The 21,766-nt window shown below is 42.3% G+C and overlaps 1 protein-coding gene across 1 annotated transcript in view; it reads right to left on the bottom strand.

Moving 5' to 3' along the window:
- The window catches only part of CRMP1 (collapsin response mediator protein 1), an 87,342-nt gene that overhangs the window by 13,363 nt on the left and 52,213 nt on the right, over positions 1 to 21,766 (bottom strand). The window contains exons 4-6 of the mRNA XM_006893632.1: positions 15,245 to 15,409; positions 7,919 to 7,980; positions 1,777 to 1,857 (exon numbers count right to left, since the gene is read on the bottom strand). Of these exons, the coding sequence (XP_006893694.1) occupies positions 1,777 to 1,857; positions 7,919 to 7,980; positions 15,245 to 15,409 (308 nt within the window). The remainder of the gene's footprint in view (positions 1 to 1,776; positions 1,858 to 7,918; positions 7,981 to 15,244; positions 15,410 to 21,766) is intronic.

Raw genomic sequence — 21,766 nt, 5'->3', positions numbered from 1 at the left:
GTTGTAGGGTCCCACTAGCAGGAGAGGAATGTAAGCAGAGATAACTGACAGCCACTGAAGATGGTGTTTACAGAGCTTTTCTGGGAGCTGTTACACAGGATAGCAGGGTTTGCAGAAATGTCCATACAAGATTTCTCTAATGTCAGTAACTCTTGTTAACAAGAAGAAAGAAGAAAAGATAGCACAGCAACTGTGAATGAATAGGGGGAAATTAAATGCAAAGAATATGCTGTAAAAAAGATGTATGTTACATTAAAAAAATCATTAATAAAAAAGAAAGAAAGCTAGGATAGCACAACGGGGGAGATGCAAATAGAAAGACAGAAAGCCCAGAAACAGACTTTCATCTAACAATCCTGGGTGAGAACATGCACTGTCTCCACTGCATTCTTAAATCCAGTTAAGTTGCAAAGACGTTCACTAGGACAGTGACATTAGAAGACAGGACATACTGTTTTGAAACTTGAAAAGCAGATGGGCAAATGGAAAGTAACTTACTGAGGCTGAGAAAATGATGTTTTAAGTGCCAGAGCTGGACATGCCAAGGGAAATGCACGCACTAAGATGACGTAAAGTCCTCTGGTGGTTCAAACCTTAATGCACTTGGCTGTTGACTGAGAATTTGAAGGTTCTAGACCCAGACGTGACTTGGAAGAAAAACATGTTGACCGCCTCGCAGAAAACTCAGTCACGGGAAAGCCCACGGAGCACTGCTCTCTCTGATACACGAGGGGCGCCAGGAGTTGAGCTGGTTTGATGCTAAATGATCCATGTCAGCAATAGCACTGCTGGACAGAAACATGAACTCCCAACAAAGACAGCAGGTGTCTATGGCAGCTTATTTCAAACAGTCCAAAACGTGTAAGCAGCTGAGTGTCCACCAGTGGGAACGAAGTATGCACGCAGCACTGAGGGGATAGATGGCACCCAGCAGGAGAGGTGGGTGCCGGAGACCTCACACAGCAAAGCCTTCAGAGCATAGAATGCATGCTCACACTCCCAGAAGGCGCAGATCAGAAAAACCAGGATATGTGCAATGTGCAGCTCTGGGGTGTCTCACGGCCTGCCTGATTGGCACCTGCTGAATAATCTGATCTCCTGAATGTGGCTGATCCTTGAGCTCTGATTCTGATAAGAAGGATGCAACTGAGAGGGAGAGTTCACTTCTGAGGTCAGGTCATCTGACTTCCATTTTTCTCTGCTCTTATATTCTTTAACTTACCCTACTGATTGAAGGTGTTATCTTTTTTTTTTTTAGGTGCTATCTTTTGAGCTACTCACAGGCTCAGAACCCGGGGACCTTGACCAGTATCCCAATAGAGAGTCCTAGAAACGGGTGATCTTGGAAAGAAACCCTGGTCCCAGATAAGCTGAGAGGTGATTCAGGTTATGCTAATGACATGCCTCACAGGCCGTGAGAGACCTGGGCAAAGACCCAGACAACCTTGCTCAAGTCCCTGACTAAGTCCCTCACTTCTGCTGAGGAGCACCTGTTTCTAGGTGAGCTGCCTTAGTTCCTGGTCTGTGGAGTACTTGCTCTAATCCAGTCCTCACTGCTCCCCCACAGACACTCTGGGTTCATTTGGCAGATGTATCACCCCCGTTGTAGAGATTACGACAAAGATTCCAAGACCACACTGCAGGCACGTGTAAGAGACTCATCTGCTGTGTGAGATGTGCCAACCTGGCTTGGCTTTTCACTATCTGGTCACCTCACTAACCCACCCCTCCTTCCCCATAAGGCCAAACAGACAGGGACAGGGGCCTCATAGTCACCTGAGCGATCAAGTCTCCGTTTTCTGCATGGACCAGGATCACAGCTCCCAGTCCCTTTAGGAAGGTGAAGGCTTCATAGAGCTGAGGGAGGACAGATGCATCAGTGGAGTTGGAAATGGTCACCATACTTGCTCATAAAGCCTGTTCTTTCCCCATCATCCATCTTTGACCAGTCTCCTAGGACAGTGTGAGTGGCATTCACAGTGGAAAACACTTTTCCGGCCCTAAAAAGCTGAAGATCCACAGTTGTGGGGGAGCATCTGCTGACTGTTCTGTACTTGATCTTATGCCTGTCGATACCTTTGGCTTTCTACTTGACCTTTCTCATCACCATTGGTGGGGACCCTGGAGCTGCTGAGTTCCTCATTTTGTGGGGTTACTGTGACCATTCTGTTTAACCTATACCACATTCACCCTCATCCCATGAAGACACGCATTTCCACCAAGTGTCAGCCTCTGTCACTGCATGGACTGTAGAGAAATGTGACCGAAAACTGACTCCAATGCAAAGGGAGCACTTCCCATGTCAAGATCACTCTACTGAGCAGCCTCTCATCTGCATTGACTCACTGCAGCCTCCTGACCACTTTACACGCTGCAGCCTCCTGACCGCTGAGCAGCATCTCATCTGCATTAATATGCTACGGCCTCCTGAGAGCTTCACAAGGCATATGTATACAAGCCCAAGTTGTGGACAGGGAAATCAGGCCCAGAGAAGCTGAGAGGCTGTGCAGCCACAAGGCAAGGAGCCAGAACAACTAGGTGGTCTACCTCTAACTCTCATTTCTGGTCCTCTACAATGACCACATTTTTTTAAGTGAAACAAAAGAGTTTAGTAGTGGCTCTTGGGCAGATTTACTGTCTGAGGCCAGAGAGAAGCAGAGTCAGGCAGCAAAGCTGCAAAAAAAGGAAATTACAGGCCAAACTTTATAGGTAGGGTGGTCAGCTCTTCATGGAGGGTGTTGATTGGGCACCTTTTGTTAGTCCCCAGATATGGAGCTGCTCAGTCAGGCAAGATGTGGTTGGTGGTCATGCTCTTCTTTTCTGACTGGGCTTAGACACCTTACACCAGGCAGATTGGAATGTCTTTCAGAAGGTGTGGTCAGTGTGGAATGTTACCCAGCTCCCAAGTGGCCTTTCAGTCAGGACATTTTCTTGGCCCAGGACGCAGCCTCTCTCCAAGTGCCTGTTCTTGGCACCAAAGCCGGAGTGGCAGGGCTGTGGCTCCTCAAAGAGCCGCGCCGAAGCCTGTGGAGCCGCGCCGAAGCCTGTGGAGCCGCGCCGAAGCCTGTGGAGCCGCGCCGAAGCCTGTGGAGCCGCGCCGAAGCCTGTGGAGCCGCGCCGAAGCAGGAGCAGGAGTACGCAGAGGCAGTGGCGCAAAACGCCCATGGTGGGCTGGAGGGGCGCCCGGTGGAGGCAGGATGGGCAGGATGGGCTCGTGAGATTTCCTGTGGCTCACAGGTGCTCTGGGACTCTGGACGCTACTGGGTAGAGTGGCGCAGCTGCCGCCAGGTCTATAATGACCACTTTTAATCAAGCAAAGGATAGGGCAGTGGTGAAAGATGAGTCAGGAGTCTTAGGTACAAGAGAGCCAGGTGCAATAGGTAATAACCTCAAACCTGACATGTCACCATCTTTATCTCCTTTCACCCATACAGCTACAATTAGAAGTTGACAATGCTGGGTGTTAGTATATGTCTACAGGTATGTGTAGATGGAGGACCTATGGATAGATATTATTACATGCTTGTGTGGAGGCACCGATGGAGAATGTGAGGATGGGCATTTTTACACATTTAAAGTAGGTGTAAGGAGCTCTGGTGGCCTAGGCTGCAGAGAGTTGCATTGTGTGGATGAAGAAGATATGAGTAATGCTATTACTGTCTGGAGACTAAGGTGTGCCTGATACAGGCCATGGTCTTTGCCATTACTTGCTATGCTTCAGAGAGCTGGACAATGACAAAAGGGATGTCAGAAGGAGAGTTGATGCCTTTGAACTTTGGTGCTAGAGAAGAGTATTGACTACCATGGACTGCTAGGAGAACAAAAAAGTTTGTCCTGAAGAAGGTGAAGCCAGTCTGCTCTTTGGAGGCAAGGATTCTGAAGCTTTGTGTGACATACTTTGGACATGTTGCAAGGAGGGACCAGTCCTTGGAGAGGGCCATTACGCTTGGGAGGGTGGAGGGACGGTGCAAGAGAGGAAGACCCTCGATGAGATGGATTGATTCCATCACTGGGATAATGCGGATAGGTGTGTGGAGACAGTGAGATTGGCAAGGGATAAGGCAGGGTTTAGGGCTGTTGTACATAGGATTGCTGAGTCGTAAACAACTCGACGGCACATAACAACAACAACAACATTACATGTCTAGACAGCTCTAGTGGCAAGAAGCTGTGCTAAGAAGCTGTGCTGCAATCCCAAAGGCATGTGGTTCAAATCCACCAGCTGCTCCCTGGGAGAAGGATGGGCAATCTTCTCCTGTGCAATTAACTGCCTTTGAAAACCTGCTAGAGGGGCAGCTATAAGTTGGTTCTGACTCAACGGTACACAACAACAACAACAACAATATTACACGTCTATGGGCAGGTATGGGTTAAGGAAGTATAGGTGGGCATTCTCACTTATCTTGGGTAGATGGGTAGGGCATGGTCTTTTTAATTACTTTTTAGGCATCTGAAAGTTGGATGATGAATAAGGATGGCAGAGAAGAATCAATGCCTTTGAATTGTAGTGTTGGAGAAGAATATTGAATCTCACATGGACTGCTAACAGAACAAAGAAATATGTTTTGGAGAAAATGTAACCATGATGCTCCTTAAAGACAAGCATTCTGAAACTTAGTCTTGTATACTTTGGGCATTTTAGGAGGACCAGTCCTTGAAAAGGGACATCATGCTTGGAAGGGTGGAGGGTTAGTGAAAGAGAGGGAGAACCTTAACAAGGTGAATTGACAGAGAGCTCAAGTATAACAATAAGCTCAAGTATATCAGAAATGATGAGGATAGGAGAGGCTAGAGCAAAGTTCAGATCTGTTGTTCATAGGGTTGCTATGAGTTGTGGTCGATTCAGTGGTACCAAACAACAACAGGTGGGTGTGGACAGAAGAGGCAAGGATCAGTGCTATCACATGCCTATGGTAGGCACAAATGAAGACGGTGTGGATAGGTGTTACCAGATATCTACAAATATATGTAAATGGAGAAGATGTGAATTATATAGTGTACACATATGAGTGGGTGTGAATAAAGAAGGTACAGATAGGAGTTACTACATGCTTATTGATAGGTGTGGATGAGGGAGGTGTAGATGGACATTATCACTCATTTTTTAGTAGAAGTAGGAAGTTTTGGTGTCCTACTGGGTAGGGAGCTGCACTGCCAACTCAATGGCATGCACTTCAAATTCACCAGTACCACTGAGGGAAAAAGATATGCAGTCTCCTCCCATGTGATTTATAGCCTCTAAAAACCCACTGCAGAGTCATCTATGAGTTGTTTTCACTTGACAGCACATAACAACATGAGCAGATGTAGGAAAAAAAATTCTCATGATTGTACCAATAAACAACATCATGATAAATGGAGAAAAGGTTGACATCAAGTATTTCATTTTACTAAGATCTAAAATCCACATCCATGGAACCAGCAGTCAAGAAATTAACCAGTGTACTGTATTGGGCAAAATCTGATGCAAAAGGTTTTAAGTGCTAAAGAACGACAATGTTACTTTGAAGACTAAGCCATCTATTTTCAATGGGTCATATGTATTTGAAAGTCATACAATGAATACGAAAGACCAAAGAATAATTGATGCTTTTTACTCTTGGTGTTGGTGAAGAATACTGAGTATTCTAGGGACTGCCAAAAGGAAGAACAAATCTGTCTTGGAGGAATTGCAGCCATAATCCTCTTCTGAAGTAAGGAGAGTGAGACTTTATCTCACATACTTTAGGCATCTTCTCCATATGGGTTAGTCCTTGGAGAGACATCATGTTTGCTAAATCAGAAGGTCATCAAATAAGAAGACCCACAATAAAATGGATTAGCATAGTCATTGCATCAGTGAACTCAAGCACAGAGAAGATTGTGAGGCTGGTGCAGGATGGGACTGCTGTGAGACAAAGCTGACTCAAAGGTACCTAACAACAACAACAACAACAGGAATAGTTGTAGAAAAGAAGGTGGACAGAGATTATTGCAGGTCTATGGGCAGATGTGGATGAAAGATGTGTTGTTAGGTGTCGTCAAGTCAACTATGACCTAGAAATCCCATTAACAATAGATCTGAACTGTGCTTCATTCTAAGTCAGGCTCAAGTCCATTATGGTAGTCGTTGTGTCAGTCCATGGCACTAAGAGTCTTCCTCTCTTTTGTGGACCCTCTACCTTTCACAGCATGTTTGTTTTTCTCCAACAACTGGTCCCTTCTGAAAATATGCCCAGAGTATGTGAGAAAAAGCTTTAGCATCTTTGCCTCTTTGGAACACTCTGTTTGCATTTCCTTTAAGAGAGATTAGTTTGTTCTTTTGGCAGTCCATGCTATGCCAACACCACAATTCAAAGGCATCGACTCTTCTTCTGTTATCCTCATTAACTTTGTTGTTATTGTTGTTGTTATGTGTCATTGAATCACTTGTGAAGCACAGTGACCCCATGTACAACAGCTCTAAGCCGTGCTCTATCCTGAGTTAACTTCAGTGTCTCTGACACAACTACCTCCATTACCCCAGTCACTCAATCAATCCATCTCATCGAGGGTTATTTCCAACTTTCAAATACATAGGAAGCAATTTAAAATTCTAAGGCTTGGATCAGGTGCATATTAGTCTTTAAACTGACACTCTGGATTTTTAGAATTTTGGAGAGGTCCTTAACAGCAGATTTCCAAAATGCAGCACATTATTTGATATCTTGACAGCTGCTACCTTATTGTGTGCCGTGGAGTTGTGAACTGACTCACAATTAACAATCCAGTGGATTTTTCAAAGGCAATAAATCGCACAGGAAGAGGTTGTCCATTCTTCTCTTTCGGAAGAGCAGGTAGATATCAACCATGTGTCTTTAGGTTAAAGCACAGCTTCTTACCCCTAAGCCACCATAGCTCATTGCTACCTTAGATCCAAATAAAATTAAATCATTGGCAACTTCAATCTTTTCTCCATTTATCATGATATTGGTCCAGTGGTTAAGATGTTGTTGTTGCTAGGTGCCATCAATTTGGCAACAACTATGAACAACAGAACTGAATCTTGTCCTATTCTCACTACCTCTGGTACACTTTACTCCCCTGCTGTAATCACCGTGTCAATCCACCTAGTTGGGAGTCTTACTTTATTTCACTGACCCTCCATTTTTCTAAGCACGCTATCCCTTACCAGGGAATAGCTTCTCCTAGCAACATGCCCAAAGTATGAGAAAAGAAACACTACTATCCTTATTTGCAAGGAACACTCTGGCTGCAACTTTTCCAAGACATCCACTTACTCTTTTGGCAGTCCATGAGATAATTCAGTATTCTTCTCTATCACCATAACTCAAAAGCACCACTTCCAATGAGGTGGACTGACACAGAGATGACAGCAATGGGCTCAAGGATATCAGAGATGATGAGGACAGGACAGGGCTCATGTCTGTTGCTCACAGGGTCTATATGAGTCATATTCAACTCAATGATCATAACATAGGCAGGTATGAAGTTGAGAAGATGTGAATGACTTGAAAAGAAATATATGAATAGGGCAGGGTTTAGAGCTCCTGTTCACAGGTTTTTTTAATGAGTCACAGTCAACTCTATGGCACCTAGCAACAACAATATGGAATTATGTAGACAGATATTTTCAGGTCTCTATTTGTAGGGTGGATGGAAGAGGTGTGCATAAATATTGCACATCAGTGGGTTAGTTTGGATATGATAGGTGCAAACATACATTATTATGTATTTATGGATTAAAAAATTGAGAAACTATAGACTTGTCCTGAGCCTACGTAAGTTTTGTTTAAAGGAAACCCACAAGTGTCAGAAGAGGTCCAGGAATGGGAACACCTACTCAAAGTCACTCAGCAATTCAGTGTCACATCATACCTGGGGCCCAGAATCCTTCCCACCCACCTGCCCAGTGAGGTGAGCAAGTGCACAGGTGTACCTGACTGTCAGACATTTGGTAGAGGTCCTTGTAAGCCATGTAGACTTGGAAGGAATTGATGCCTGTTGTGAGAAAGAGAGAAAAAAGAATAGAAAAATGCATTTAAGAAACTAGTACTATGTCTTTTCAGCAAATCATGCTCACAGCAATGTGGTAGCCATGCAATAGAGGAGCCTTGGGAGGTACTGAATTTCTAGGCAGGAACAGCTAGCCCACCTGGAGCATGAAACAGGGTCAAAGGAGGCTCCAAGAGAAGAGAACACCAAGATGAACCAGAAGGATATGAATGAGGAGAAGGGAAGAGGAGGAGGTGAAGGAGGAGAAAGAGGAGACTGGGAAGGAAGAGAAAGCAGAGTAGGAGCGAGGGGAAGTGAGGGAAGAGGAGAATGATCCTGGCAGAGAGGGAGGTAGAATGGTCAGTGAGCTTGAACAGAGAGGAAAAGGAGGGAGAGTGGGGTGGTGTTACAGGGAATGTACTGAAGGGAAGAAAAGCTGTAGAAGTTGGAAGAGGAGTGATCCATGCAGCACAATAGAAGGCCAATTGGAAAAAGTTCACTGTGGCAACTTGTAAGTCAATTAACTTAGAGATCCTGAATTTGGCCAAGGTTATTGCCATGCAACATGCTGAGTGTCATTTGACTTCTTTAAGTTGAGTATGATATGAACTAAAAAAGAAACTGTTCTGTTTACAAGCCAAATATAGGACATATAAAAGGCCCAAAGGAACTCTGATAGTGTGTTGTGTCGGGCTGCTAATTGTGAGGTTAGCAGTTCAAATCCAATTGATGCTTCTTGGAGACAACAAGGGCAGTCTCCTCCTATGAAGATTCACCATCACAGAAACTCAAGGGAGAGTCATCGTAAGTTGGAATCAACTCAGCAATAGTGAGTTTGGTTTTTACATAAGATCCAGGGTCTGCTCAACTGGAAGACAAAGTTGCTTTCCATCCTTACTGTCCTACCTACCGAGGTTCTCAAAGTATAAAAGGGCCTCAAGAAAAAGTTAAATGGAGACTATATCTACAAGATTCCACCTTTCCCAGCATGATGTCTCTCTCTAAGGATTGGTTGCTCTTGAAAATATGCCCAAAGGTGGTGAAGTGAAGTTTCACCATCCTTCCCTCTAACGAGCACTCTAGGTTCACTTCCTTCAAGACACATTTCTTGCTCTACTGGTAGTCGATGGGTTATTCAGTTCTCTCCATCAACACCTCAATTCAAAAACATTGATCCTTCTTCTGTCATCCTTATTCATTGTCCAACTTGCAGGTGCATAGGAGGCAAACAAAAACATGGTTTTGATTGTTGCTTTTGTTGTTATGTGCCCTCGAGTTGAGCATGAACAACAGATCTGGAACCTGTCCTATCCTGTGTCATCCTCACAATCTATGGATTGAGTTGTGTGTCCTTCCAATATACATGTTTTAAGTAACCTGCAGTTATGACTCACATTTGGCAATGGGTGTTTCTTGGTTTGTTAACGAGGTAACATTAATGTAGTTGTTAGATGCTTTTAAGTCTGCTATGATACTTAGTGACCCTAAGCACAACAGATTGGAACCATGCTCTATCCTGTACCACCCTCATGGTATGCTAGGCTTGAGGGTGTTGTTTCAGTTTTGTGGTAATCCAACTCCTTGATGGCCATCTTCTCTTTCTGCTGATGCTCTATCTTTTCAGTATGATGTCTTTTTCCAAGGACTACCCCTCTTGACAACATGCCCAAAGTATATGAGATGAAGTTTCATCGTCCTTCCTTCTAGGAGCACTCTGGTAGCACTTCCACCAGGACAAACCTGTTTGTCCTTCTGGCAGTCCACAGTTTACTTAACTCTGCCAACATCACAACCCAAAGGCACTGATTTTTCTTTGGTTTTCCTTATCCATCAGTCAACTTTCAGTTGCATATAAAACAATTAAAATATGGTGTGCATCAGACACATCTTGGTCTTTAATTATTTAGTACTCTAGGGTGGTCCTTAACAGCAGATTTCCCCAGTGCAACACATCTTTTGATTTTTTGACTTCTGCTACCATGGATGTTGATTGTGGATCAAAGGAAAATGAAATCGATGACAACTTCAATCTTTCCTCTAGCTCTCATGATGTTACCTACTGGTCCTGTTTTGAGGATTCTTGTTTTCTAGATGTTGAGATGTAACCCACTTTGAAGGTGATAGTTTTTCATTTTCTTCAGTAAGTGCTTCAAATCTTCATTTTCTGCAAGCAAGGCTATGTTACCTGCATAACACAGGTTGGTGATGTGTCTTCCTCCAACTCTGATGTCATTCTTTTTCATATAGTCTAGTTTCTTGAATTATTTGCTCAGCATAATGACTGAATAGGTATGGAGAAAGAATACAACCCTGACAAACATCTTTCCTGATTTTTCCATGATTATGCAGTGATCACTTGTTCTGACAACTGCCTCAAAGTTTATGGTTTCACATGAGCATAATTAAAATCTGTGATTTCTGTTATTCTCAATGTAATATTAATGTAAAAGGCATCTTATATTGTTGTTGTTATGTGCTGTTCAGTCATTTGTGGCTCGCAGCAACCCTATGTACAACTATTCTGTATCCTGCTCTATCTTGAACCAACCTTACTGTCTTGGACACACCTAGCCCCATTACTCCAGTCACTGAGTAAATCCATCTCACCAAGGGTCTTCCTTTCTTGTGCTGTCACTCCACCCTCTCAAGTATGATGTCCCTCTCCAAGAACTGGTCCCTCCTTGCAACATTCCCAAAGTATGTCAGACAAAGCTTCAGAATCCTTGCCTCCAAAGAGCAGTCTGGTTTCACCCTCTCCAGGATGAACTACTATTCTCCAATACCATAGTGCAAAGGTATTACTTCTCCTTCTATAATCCCTAGTCATTGTCCAGCTTTCTGATGCATAGCAAGTAATTGCAAAGATCATGGCCTGGATCAGATGCACCTTAGTCTCCAGACTAACAGTGTTGCTCTTCAGTACTCTGAAGAGGTCTCTGACAGTAGATTTTTCCCAATGCAAGTCATCTTTTGATTTCCTGGCTGTTGGTACCAAGAGTGTTAATTGTGGAGCCAAGTAAACGGAAGCCATTGACAATCTCAATCTCTTCATTGTCTATCATCTTATATTAATATCTTGAAATATGAGTTCTATGCACATGCTGCATGATTGACAAAGAACAGTGTAACAGAACCTGTAAAAGGGAGAACCTTTCCCCAGAGCAGAGAGAGATATATGGAAAGTTTTTCCCTAGCGTAAACATCTGGATTCAGACTTCCAGAATTTTAAATTTTGGAAGAGTTACATTCTGTTTATTAAAGCCATCACTTGGGGCATTTCTGTTATGGCATCACTGGATACCACAGGTTAAATACGACCCATATCCACTTCCTAAACAACAAGCCTCTGAAAACTCTATGAACTTTGATAAATGATGATAGTTATGGAAAGGCTTCAGGCCTTTTGTTCATAGGGTCACTATGACTTGTTCTCGACTTGAAGGCAATCAACAACATGCCACAGTTTTTTAACCTGTGAACTCATGTAGTGTCCAGGAGGGGTCCTCTTCTTAACCAAGAGGTTTCCCACTCTGATCCCCAGGCTAGGAGGAGCTGGCAATAGAAACCCAGCTAGGCTCCAAGACTTCTCCTGTACGTCGCTGTTTACCCATTTCCACAGAGGCATTTATTCTGCTTCTGCCCTGTGCCAACTACTGCGTGTGGCATGTGTGTACTCATAGGTCTTGAGTGAGTAAGGCCTATACCTTCTCCTGGGCAGTTCCTGACCATAAGATGTTGGCATCTGAGCTTGTGTCACATGGACGACACTTTGCGGTTATTGTGACAACATGTGAGAGGAATACGGTAACTGTTGCCAGGAGAAGAGCTACGGTCAACATGATCACAAGTCCTTTAGCCCCCATCAGGTACAATCATCGCTCCATCCTTGTGATCTGGGGGGGACCAATGGCTGCTTGGAGTCAGGAGAAATTACTCTCTACTTCATATTCTGTAAACATAGACTGATGAGGGAAGGGGACTGAGTGTGGAGCTTTGGTTATAGAAGCCACAGGGCACTCACTTAGGCCTCCAACTTTATTCCCTGGGAGCCTTGGGTATGCTATCTTTAGAAATGCATCAAGACACAAGGCTCTACAAAGTGGAACACTTGGAGGTAGTAGGAGACATGAGGTCTGCAGTGGCATGGAGTGGTGATCAAGGGAATGACTAACAACATAGTGACCTTACACATAAATGCAAATGCTTCACACATATCCTCTCATTCGATCCTCAGGACCATCTTTCTTTTAAATCCAATTTCCAGAGGCATAAAGAGGTCAAGATACACTAACACACTATTGCATGAAAAGTGCAATATCCAATGTTATGTGTATTAAAACCCCAATGCCATGAGTCAGAATGATTGAAGCTGACCCTCCAGAAGCTTCTGAAGATGCAAACTGCATGGAAGAAGACTTCCCGTCTTCCTCCCTTAGAGATGCTCATGGATTTGAACCTCCAGAAATACGTGGTCTTTGGGCTCACAATGCAACTCCTCATGACTTTAATGATCTTTTATGAGCTCCTTTTATGTATGTTATGATCCTATGAATATAAGATCATATATACGCAAGTGTGTGTGTGTATGTTGTTATTGTTGATTGCCTTCAAGTCAAGCATGACTCATACAAAAGGCCTGAAGCCTTTTTCTATAGCTATCGACATTTGTCAAAATTCAGAGTTTCCAGAGGCATGTTGTTTAGGAAGTGGATGCCACTCCTACTTTTATATATATATAAAATTTAAAAAGTCTATATAATATAAAATTAAAAAAGCCAACCCGCTGTCGTCAAAACTTCTAACTCAAAGCCTCCATCAGGTTTCCAAGGCTTTAAACCTTTACAGGAGAAGATCGCTCATCTTTCTCCCGAGGAGTAGCTGGTGGTTTCAAATTGCTACCCTGTCAATTAGCAGCCCCACACTTACCCTACTTTGTCACCAGAGCTATACAAATAAGGAAAACAGGTAGAAAGACAAACGATTTTTTTTTTGCTGAAATTGAGGAATCTAAATTTGAGACTTAAATCAGTGCCAAGTATTTTATGACACTGGCTAACTTTAAAGTCTGTGGATGCACCTCAGAACTTTACCAGGTGTTGTCTTGGAAAGTTTGTCATGGAAAGAGAAAACGTGGAAGGAGCCCTCTTCTCTCTTGGGGGGCAATTTAAAATCGTGACCGCATATAGGCTCCCTCTCAAGCATCAGTTATGTGATCCCAGATGCCCACCTCAAGTCCTTTGAACCCTCCCTCCACATCAAGAAAGGCTGCAAAATTGAAGTTATGAAATCATTGCAATTATGTGGAAAACTCTTACAAACGTAACAGTTGATGAGAATGGCAAGACACAGCTTTGTAAATCCCTGTGGATTATGATTATGCAACAAAGAGTACCACAGTTCACAGTAAGTATGATGGAGGACTAATAACTTTTTCATAGAAAGAGCTTAAACAACAACAATCCAAAACAATAAGAATGCAAAGAATATAATTAATGATGAAATTGAAAAACCATGGAGTCTTTTAAGTTAATTAGTTATTATAGAATGCAATGAAAACTACAGTGGCAGACCACCTTTCACCAATCAAGTTAGCCAGGGTGCCACAGAGCAGGCACAGGTGTGCTACAGCCTTTCCACATGGCTAGGGGCACGGCATGGGTTACTCTTGTTGGAGAATAATTTGGCCATAGGAGTCATGATCTTGAAAAAAAAAACGTGAGGAGTTTTTTATCTGGTAGTTCTATTTTTGGAAATTTAGGGAAGTAGTTATAAGTGCAAAACCCCCCCAAAAACATTTATAAAATAAAGATGTTCAGTCTATCACGATTTCTAGAAAACCTCAGTGCCTGATAGATAGCTAAGCAAATCAACTATTAGGTTGATATTATGAGCCATTAAGAATTTCTTAATGAAGAGTAGTGCTTAGCATAAACTATTGTGACTCATAACGACCCTATGGACTGAAGACCTGAACAATTGTATAACTTTCATCATTTCTCCAAGTTCATAGAGTTTCTGGAGGCAAAGTGTTTCAGAAGTGGATGCCACTCCTGCTTCCAAGCTTGTTTTAATCAGGGAGTTCCATCAAACACTGTCCACCATGGGTAACCATTCTCACATTTGGCACATCAGTGTCACAGTGTTTCGCATCACAGCAACCACAAGTTACCTCTGTACAGCAAATGGAAGACCAGTGCTATACCACTTAGAAGAATGTTTGACAAAAAAACTATTATGTGATTAAATCAGGATTTCAGCAGCACCTGTAGAGTGATGAGACAAGGACTCATCTCAATGGACAGGAGTGGGAGGGGAAGAACCATAGAATTATACTAAAACAATATGGAGTGGAACCAGTGGTAATTTTGTGTTTCCTTTTCTCGATTTCTGTACTGTGGTTATGACACTTAAAATGTATAGCATGTATAGACTAAAAACTGAAATCACACTTGAGCTCTTCTCAAAGCACCCCTATTCGATGCTGGCCCTTCAGATAGCTCCCTCGCTATTCCTCTCCTGAGTGAGCAATAACTATGACGTGATTTATCCCCATTCTTGTCTGTATCTTTATTCTCTCCATTCAATATCACACACGTTGTGAAAGGTCTATATTTCAAGGACCCTTCGTGTGAGCCCAGAAGGGACAAGGGTAGGTCTGGGGAAGAGTAGACACAATCCTTTCCATCCTGAAGCTCAGTGCTCAGTTGGCAGAGCCAGACGGACATCCAGTGCCCTGTAATATAAGAACCAGTGAAGATGCTCCAAGAGGCCTGAGTAACAGCTCTGCATATTCTAGGAGAAAAGTAATTCTGACTGGGAGGGTTGGAGGGGGTGGTAGTAGAGCTGGGTCTTGAAAAGGGGATAATGCAGTGGTTTGACAGGAAGGAAAGAAGAACGGGATTCTTAAACATAGACTAGCAGAAGCCCAGAGACGTGGCACATGTCAGAGGGTGGTATCTAGTATGAGAGGAACACAATGTGTATATGGTAGGAGTGAAGAGGAGCCAGAGGAAGTGAGGATAAGTCAGCTATGGCCTATGTCTCAGGCCAAGGACATGGAGCTTTCTTCTTTGCATGAGGGAGTCTCTACAAAGGGCTCAGAGAAGAAGACAGACTCCTGGAGAAGGAGGAAGGAAGTTTGCCAGTTTTCTGGAGCTCATGGTTGGGCACACAGGTATAAATAGGTAAACTAACTTTTAACGCCACACAGTTGGGTCTACCAAAGCATCCAGGGTTGCAGAACACTGCCCCACTTTGTTATTTAACTGACCTTTGTCCTGTACCAGCACCTCCAGTTCCTCCCGAATGCCATCATACCAGCTGGTGATGTCCATGTGGAGAGAGTAATCACAGCAGGATTTGTTGTCAGCTGCTTCATGCCACTTCTCAAAGGAGGTGAGCAGGCTGGACCCAGGTTCAGGAACAACATGGTCAACTGAGAGAGAGAAATATGTATTATGTTTCAAGGCACGTAGGACATCAGTTTTCCAACAAGTATTTACTGATATTCGGAGATCACAAAGTGTATCACTACTCGCACTGTCGTTATCATCATCATCACCAGTACTAATCATAATCACCACCACCATTGTTATCACTACCACTGTTAGAACCACCAGTATCACCATCACACAACCACCACTTCCATTATCAAGTTCAATAACCTTGTTATCACAGTCACTTTTTATTGTAACTTCCAAAATTACTGCCAATATCATAATCATTGCCACCATCACCATCAAAAGCACCAACATCTATGTTTAGTCTTCATTACCAACATCAACACCACTGGCATAATCACAAGTGTTTCTTCAATGCTTAATGTGTCAAATACTACATACCAAACACTGTATAATGCTTTTACATAAGTTATTTAATCCTCACAAACTGAGTAGCAGCATCCTATTTTGTGTATATAGAGGAACTGATGTTAGATACTGTCGAGTTGACTATGACTCATAGCAACCCTATGAACAAAATGCCTGAATCTTTTCTATAACTATTGTCATTTATCAAAGTTCATAGAGTTTCCAGAGGCATGTTGTTTAGGAAGTGGGTGCCCCTCCTGCTTCCAACATAGTGACCCTTTGAACAACAAATTGAAACCTTGCACTATCCTGTGCAATCCTCATGATCTCTGTCATGGCCACTCTCACTGTTGTAGTCACTGAAGCAACCCATCTCATTGAGGTCTTCACTGATGATCTACTACTTTTCCCATGATGAAGAAACTGAGGTTTAATAACTTATTCAAGGTCACACACAAATGGTGGGGAGAAGATTCCTAAAGAGGCACGGGGAGCCTGAGCTCTTCTTAACTATGATCCATATTTATTTGCTAGGATGAAAGATTAAGTAGTTCTTTCCATCATCCCTTTTAAAAATAGAATTATAAATGCAAAGCAGATCAAATAGGGAGCCACTTTTTTACTTAAACTTCACCTATACCTCTCAGTACTGTCCTTTTTACTCACATAACCCTTCACTGTCAAATATTTATAAAGAGTAATCTAATGTCCCTCCACCCTCCCAAGCATGATGTCCCTCTCCAAGGACCGGTCTCTCCTCACTACATGTTCAAAGTAAGTTAGACGGAGCCTCAGAATCCTTGCCTCCAAGGAGCCACCTGGTTTAACCCTCTCCAGGACAAATCTATTTGTTTTCCTAGCAGTCCATGGTATTCTCAGTACTCTTCTCCAGCACCACAGCTCAAAGGCATCAGTTCTCCTTCTATCCTCCTTGGTCATTGTCCAACTCTCTGATGCATAACAGGTGGAGGGACGGCGCAGGAGAGGAAGGCCCTCTATGAGGTGGATTGATTCAGTGACTGGGATAATTGGGATGGGAGTGTCAGAGACAGTGCGATTGGCACAGGACAGAGCGGAGTTTAGGGCTGTTGTACATAGGGTCGCTATGAGTCGCAGGCGACTCGACGGCACATAACAACAACAACAAACAACAATCTAATGTCACCTTAAAAAGATTATGTATTCATGTGAAAGTTCAGTTGAAGCTGAAGAAAAACAAAGTAAGTCTATGAGAGTTACTGTACAACCAGAGTACATCTAACCTGAATTTAAAGACCATTTCAAGAATATAGCTGATGAAGTGAACAATAGGATTGGAAGATGATATCCTTGAAGAAAGTATGGATAACAGTATACTGGTTTCAGTATACATGAAGAAAGTCAAAGATCATTAAAAGACAGCAAAGAAGGAAAAGATCAAAATGTACGTTAGATGAAACATGCTTGTAAGTACAAAATAGCTAAAGCAAACAGATCAAAGAGCTGAACAGAAGATTTCAAAGAGAGGATCTTGAGAAGACAAGGTAAACTATCATAATTAAATACGCCAAGACACCATTGGGATTTATGAAGCTGAATGAAATAGAGAGAAATTTCAACCTTGGAGTTGCAATACTACAAGATTCTATGGAGGAAAATATTAAATGTTGTTGCTGCTGCTGTCAGGTGTCTTCCAGTTAACTGCGACTTACAGTGATGCTATGAGAGCAGATCTGAACCCAGCCCTATCCCACATCAGCCTCACAGTCTGTCATGGTCAAGCTCACTGTTGTAGTGATTGTGTCAACCCATCTTGTTGAGAGTGTTCTTCTCTTTTCACCTTTCCCAGCATGTCTCTCTCCAAGGATTGGTTCCTCCTGAGAATACACCCAAAATAAGCGAATCGAAATTCACATCTTTGCCTCTAAGGAGCACTCTGGTTGCACTTCCTTCAAAACAGGTTTGTTCTTGTGGCCCTCCATGGGCTATTCAATACTCTGCCTATATTACAACTCAGAAGTGTCGATTCTTCACTGGTCTTCTTTATTCAGTCTCCAACTTCCAGATACAAAGGGAACCACTGAAAATACCATGGCTTTATTCAGGCCCACCTTAATCTTTAAAGTGTCATCCCTGTTCTTTAGAACTTTCCTTTTGATTTCTTGACTGTTGGTTTCTACCGTGGGCATTGATTGTGAAGTCAAGTAAACTTAAATTTTTAATAACTTAATCCTGTGATGAAGATTTTTGTTTCCTTACTGTTACGGTGTAACCTGTCTTGAAGTCTGTGGTGTTTGATCTTATGCAGGAAATGCTTCAAGTCTTCTTCATGTTCTGCAAACAGGGTTGTGTTGTCTGCACAAGGTAGGCTGCTGATGAGTCTTCCTCTAATCCTGATGTCACATCCTTCTTCATATAGTCCAGCTTCTTGAATAATTTACTCTGCATTCAGATTCAAAAGGTATGAAGGAAAGCTATAACCCTGAAACACATATTTCCTTCATCTTAAACCTGCACTGTTCTTTTGCTCTGTTCAAATAACTGCTTTTTGGTCTACGTGTAGGTTTTGCATGAGCTCAATTAAGTGTTCTGAGACATCAATTCTTCTCAATGTTAGCCATAACTTGTTATGATTTGTATAGTTCTATTTCCAAAAAAGATGATCCAAACGAAAGTGGAAATATCAAACAATGTCATTAATATCACATATAAACAATGTCATTAATATCACATATAAGTAAAATCTTACTTGTTGTTGTTGTTATGTGCCGTCGAGTCGCTTGCGACTCATAGCGACCCTATGTACAACAGCCCTAAACTCTGCTCTGTCCCTGACACTCCTATCCCAATTACCCCAGTCACTGAATCAATCCACCTCATAGAGGGCCTTCCTCTCCTGTGCTGTCCCTCCACCCTCTCAAGCATGATGTCCTTCTCCAAGGACCGGTCTCTCCTCACAACATGTCCAAAGTATGTTAGATGGAGCCTCAGAATCCTTGCCTCCAAGGAGCCACCTGGTTTAACCCTTTCCAGGACAAATCTGTTTGTTTTCCTAGCAGTCCATGGTGTTCTCAATACTCTTTTCCAACAATAACTGGAACAGTATATAAATAGGGAACTTACAGATATTTAAACTGGATTAAGAGGAGGGCATGGCACAAGGGGTATCAATGCTGATGTCAGATGTATCTTGACTAAAAACAGAGAATATCAGAAAGATATGTATTTTTTATTGATTATAGGTCTGTCTTGGAGAGAGTGAAACCAAGTTTCTTCTTGGAGGCTAGGATTTGAAGCATATTTTGGGCATGTGGCCAGGAGTGACCAATCCTTGGAGAAGGACATCATGTTTGGAAGGGTGGAGAGACAGTGCAGGAGAGGGAGACCCCAGATGAGATGGATTGATACAGTGACTAGGACAATGGGGGTAGGTGTGTTGGAATCAGTCAGACTGGCTCAGGACAGGGTAGGCTTCAGAACTATTGTACTCATATTGCTATGAGTCACAGGAGACTTGATGGCAAATAACAACAAATAACAACAATTACAACAACAACATCTGAAAGATTTAGGAAGCATTTAAGGGAGACTAAAAGAACACCGAGAATCACTGTACCAAGAAGAATTGGTTGACATCTATACATTTTACAAGGTGGCGTATAATAATTTTAAAACTCCAAAAAAACCTACCGATACTGAAAGAATAAGGTCAATTTGCACTGAAGGTATTGGCAAAAAGCTGGCTTCAGGCAACAGTAGTTCTCAATTGAGATGTTGATTGCAATGCAGGTGTATATTCACCTAGGAAAAGAAATTTAGAAGACAGATACCTAACCAGTGAACTGGAAGAGATCTATATCTGTGCCCATTTCAAAAAAGATTGTTCCAATGAATTGTTGAAATTATTGAACAGTACAATTAATTCTATATGTTATCAAAATTTTCCCTAAAGAGAATTCAAATATGGCTGCAGCCATTCAATGATTTGGAATTTCCAGAACTCAAGCCAGATTCAGAAGAGGATATTAACCAAGGAATACTATTGCTGATATGGTTCTTGGTCAAAAGCAGAAAATAACAGATAGATGCTTATCTGTATTTTAAGGACTACACAAAGGCTTTCAACTATATGAATCATAACAAGTTATGGATAACAATATGAAGAATGAGAACGTCAGAACACTTAACTGTGTTTATGTTGAACTTGTACATAGATCAGAAAGCAGTCATTTGAAGAGAACAAAGATTCTGTATGGTTTAAAATTGAAAAAGGTGGGCAGCATAGTTGCAAATGTTCACCTTATTTATTCACTCTGCATGCTGATCAAATAATCCGAGAAGCTAGACTATATGAAGAAGAATGTGACATCAGAATTGGAGGAACCTGTGAGAAGCATACGGCAAAACCTTGCTGGAAATGAAGACAACTTGAAGCACTTACAAAGGTCTAAGTCTTCAGCTTGAATTACATGTGAAAATAAACAAAACAAAAATCCTCACTGGACAAAGAAACAAAAATCCACAACTGGGCCAAGAAATACTTGATAAATGACAAAAATATCCTGAAGTTATAAATAACTATATCGTATATAGATTAAGAAGCAATGCCCAGTGAAGAAGTAGTCAAGAAGTCAAATGGCACATACTGTTCTTGTTCTTGAGGTCCAACTCAGCAACCCCGTGAAGAGCCAACCTGACACCCGCCCTATCCTGTGCCGTCCTCATCATTCCTGAGACACCAGAGCCATTGCTGAAGTCACAGTGCCAGTCCATCTCGTTGGGGTCTTCCTCTTCTTTGTTGACCTTTCATCTTTCCAAGCATAATGTCCCTTTCCTAGGAATAGCCTCACCTACCTACATGTCCAAAGTATTGAACGATGAAGCTCTGTGGTCCTTGCCTGCAAGCAGCACTCTGGCCACGACCTTTCCAGGACATATCTGTCTGTTCTTTTGGCAGTCCATTGGATAATCAGTACTCTTCTCCAGAACCACAACTCAGAGGCATCAATTCTTCTGAGATCCTTTTTCACAGTCTAGCTTTCTGATGTGTAGCAAGTGCTTGAGTAGACCATGGCTTGAATCAGGTGCACCTTAGTCTTCAAACTGACATCACTGCTCTCCAGTATTTTGGAGAGGTACCTGACAGCAGATTTTTCCAATGCAGTATGTTTCTTAATCTCCTGACTACTGGTACCAAGGGTTTTATTGAATGTTGAGCTAAGCAAGATGAAATAATTGACAACCTCAATCTTTTCTCCATCTATCATAATGTTGCCTGTTGGGCTTGTAATGAGTATCTTTGTCTTCTTGGTATTGATATGTAATCCATACTGAGGGCTACAGTCCTTGATCTTCTGCAGCAAACGTTTCATATCCTCCTCACTTTCAGCAAGCAAAGCTGTACAATCAGCATAATGCAAGTTGTTGATGAGCCTTCCTCCACTCCTGATGCCACACTCCTCTTCATAGAGTCCAGCTTCACAAATAATTTGCTCAGCATACAGACTGAATAGGTATGGAGAAAGAATACAACCCTGGTACACACACTTCCTGATCTTAAAGCAGGCAGTGTTCCCTTGCTCTGTTTGTACAGCAGCCTCTTGGTCTAGGTGATTCTGTATGAGTGTTAATTAAGTGTTCTGGGATTCCCATTCTTCTCAATGTGAGCCATGGTTTGTTATGATCCAGGCAGTCAAATGCCTTTGCATAGTCAATAAAACACAAATATACATTATTTTTATATTTTCTCCTTTCAACCAGCATCGATCTGATATCAGCAATGAAATCCCTGCCTCTTCTAAAATTGGCTTCTACTTTTAGTGATTCCCTGTCAATGAACTATTCCAGCTGCTTTTAATGACCTTCAACAATATTTTACTTGCATGAGATATTAATAATATTGCTCAACAATATGTTGTTGTTGTTAAGTGCTGTCGAGTAGCTTGTGACTACATAGCGACCCTATGTACAACAGCTCTGATCCCTGCTCTGTCCTGAGCCAACCA

The sequence above is a fragment of the Elephantulus edwardii genome, unplaced genomic scaffold (assembly GCF_000299155.1).
Source record: "Elephantulus edwardii isolate Elephantulus edwardi_28Jun2011 unplaced genomic scaffold, EleEdw1.0 scaffold00129, whole genome shotgun sequence".
NCBI classification, from domain to species: domain Eukaryota; kingdom Metazoa; phylum Chordata; class Mammalia; order Macroscelidea; family Macroscelididae; genus Elephantulus; species Elephantulus edwardii.
The sequence above is the reverse complement of the archived record's forward strand: the minus strand, read 5'-3'. Positions and strand labels throughout refer to the sequence as shown.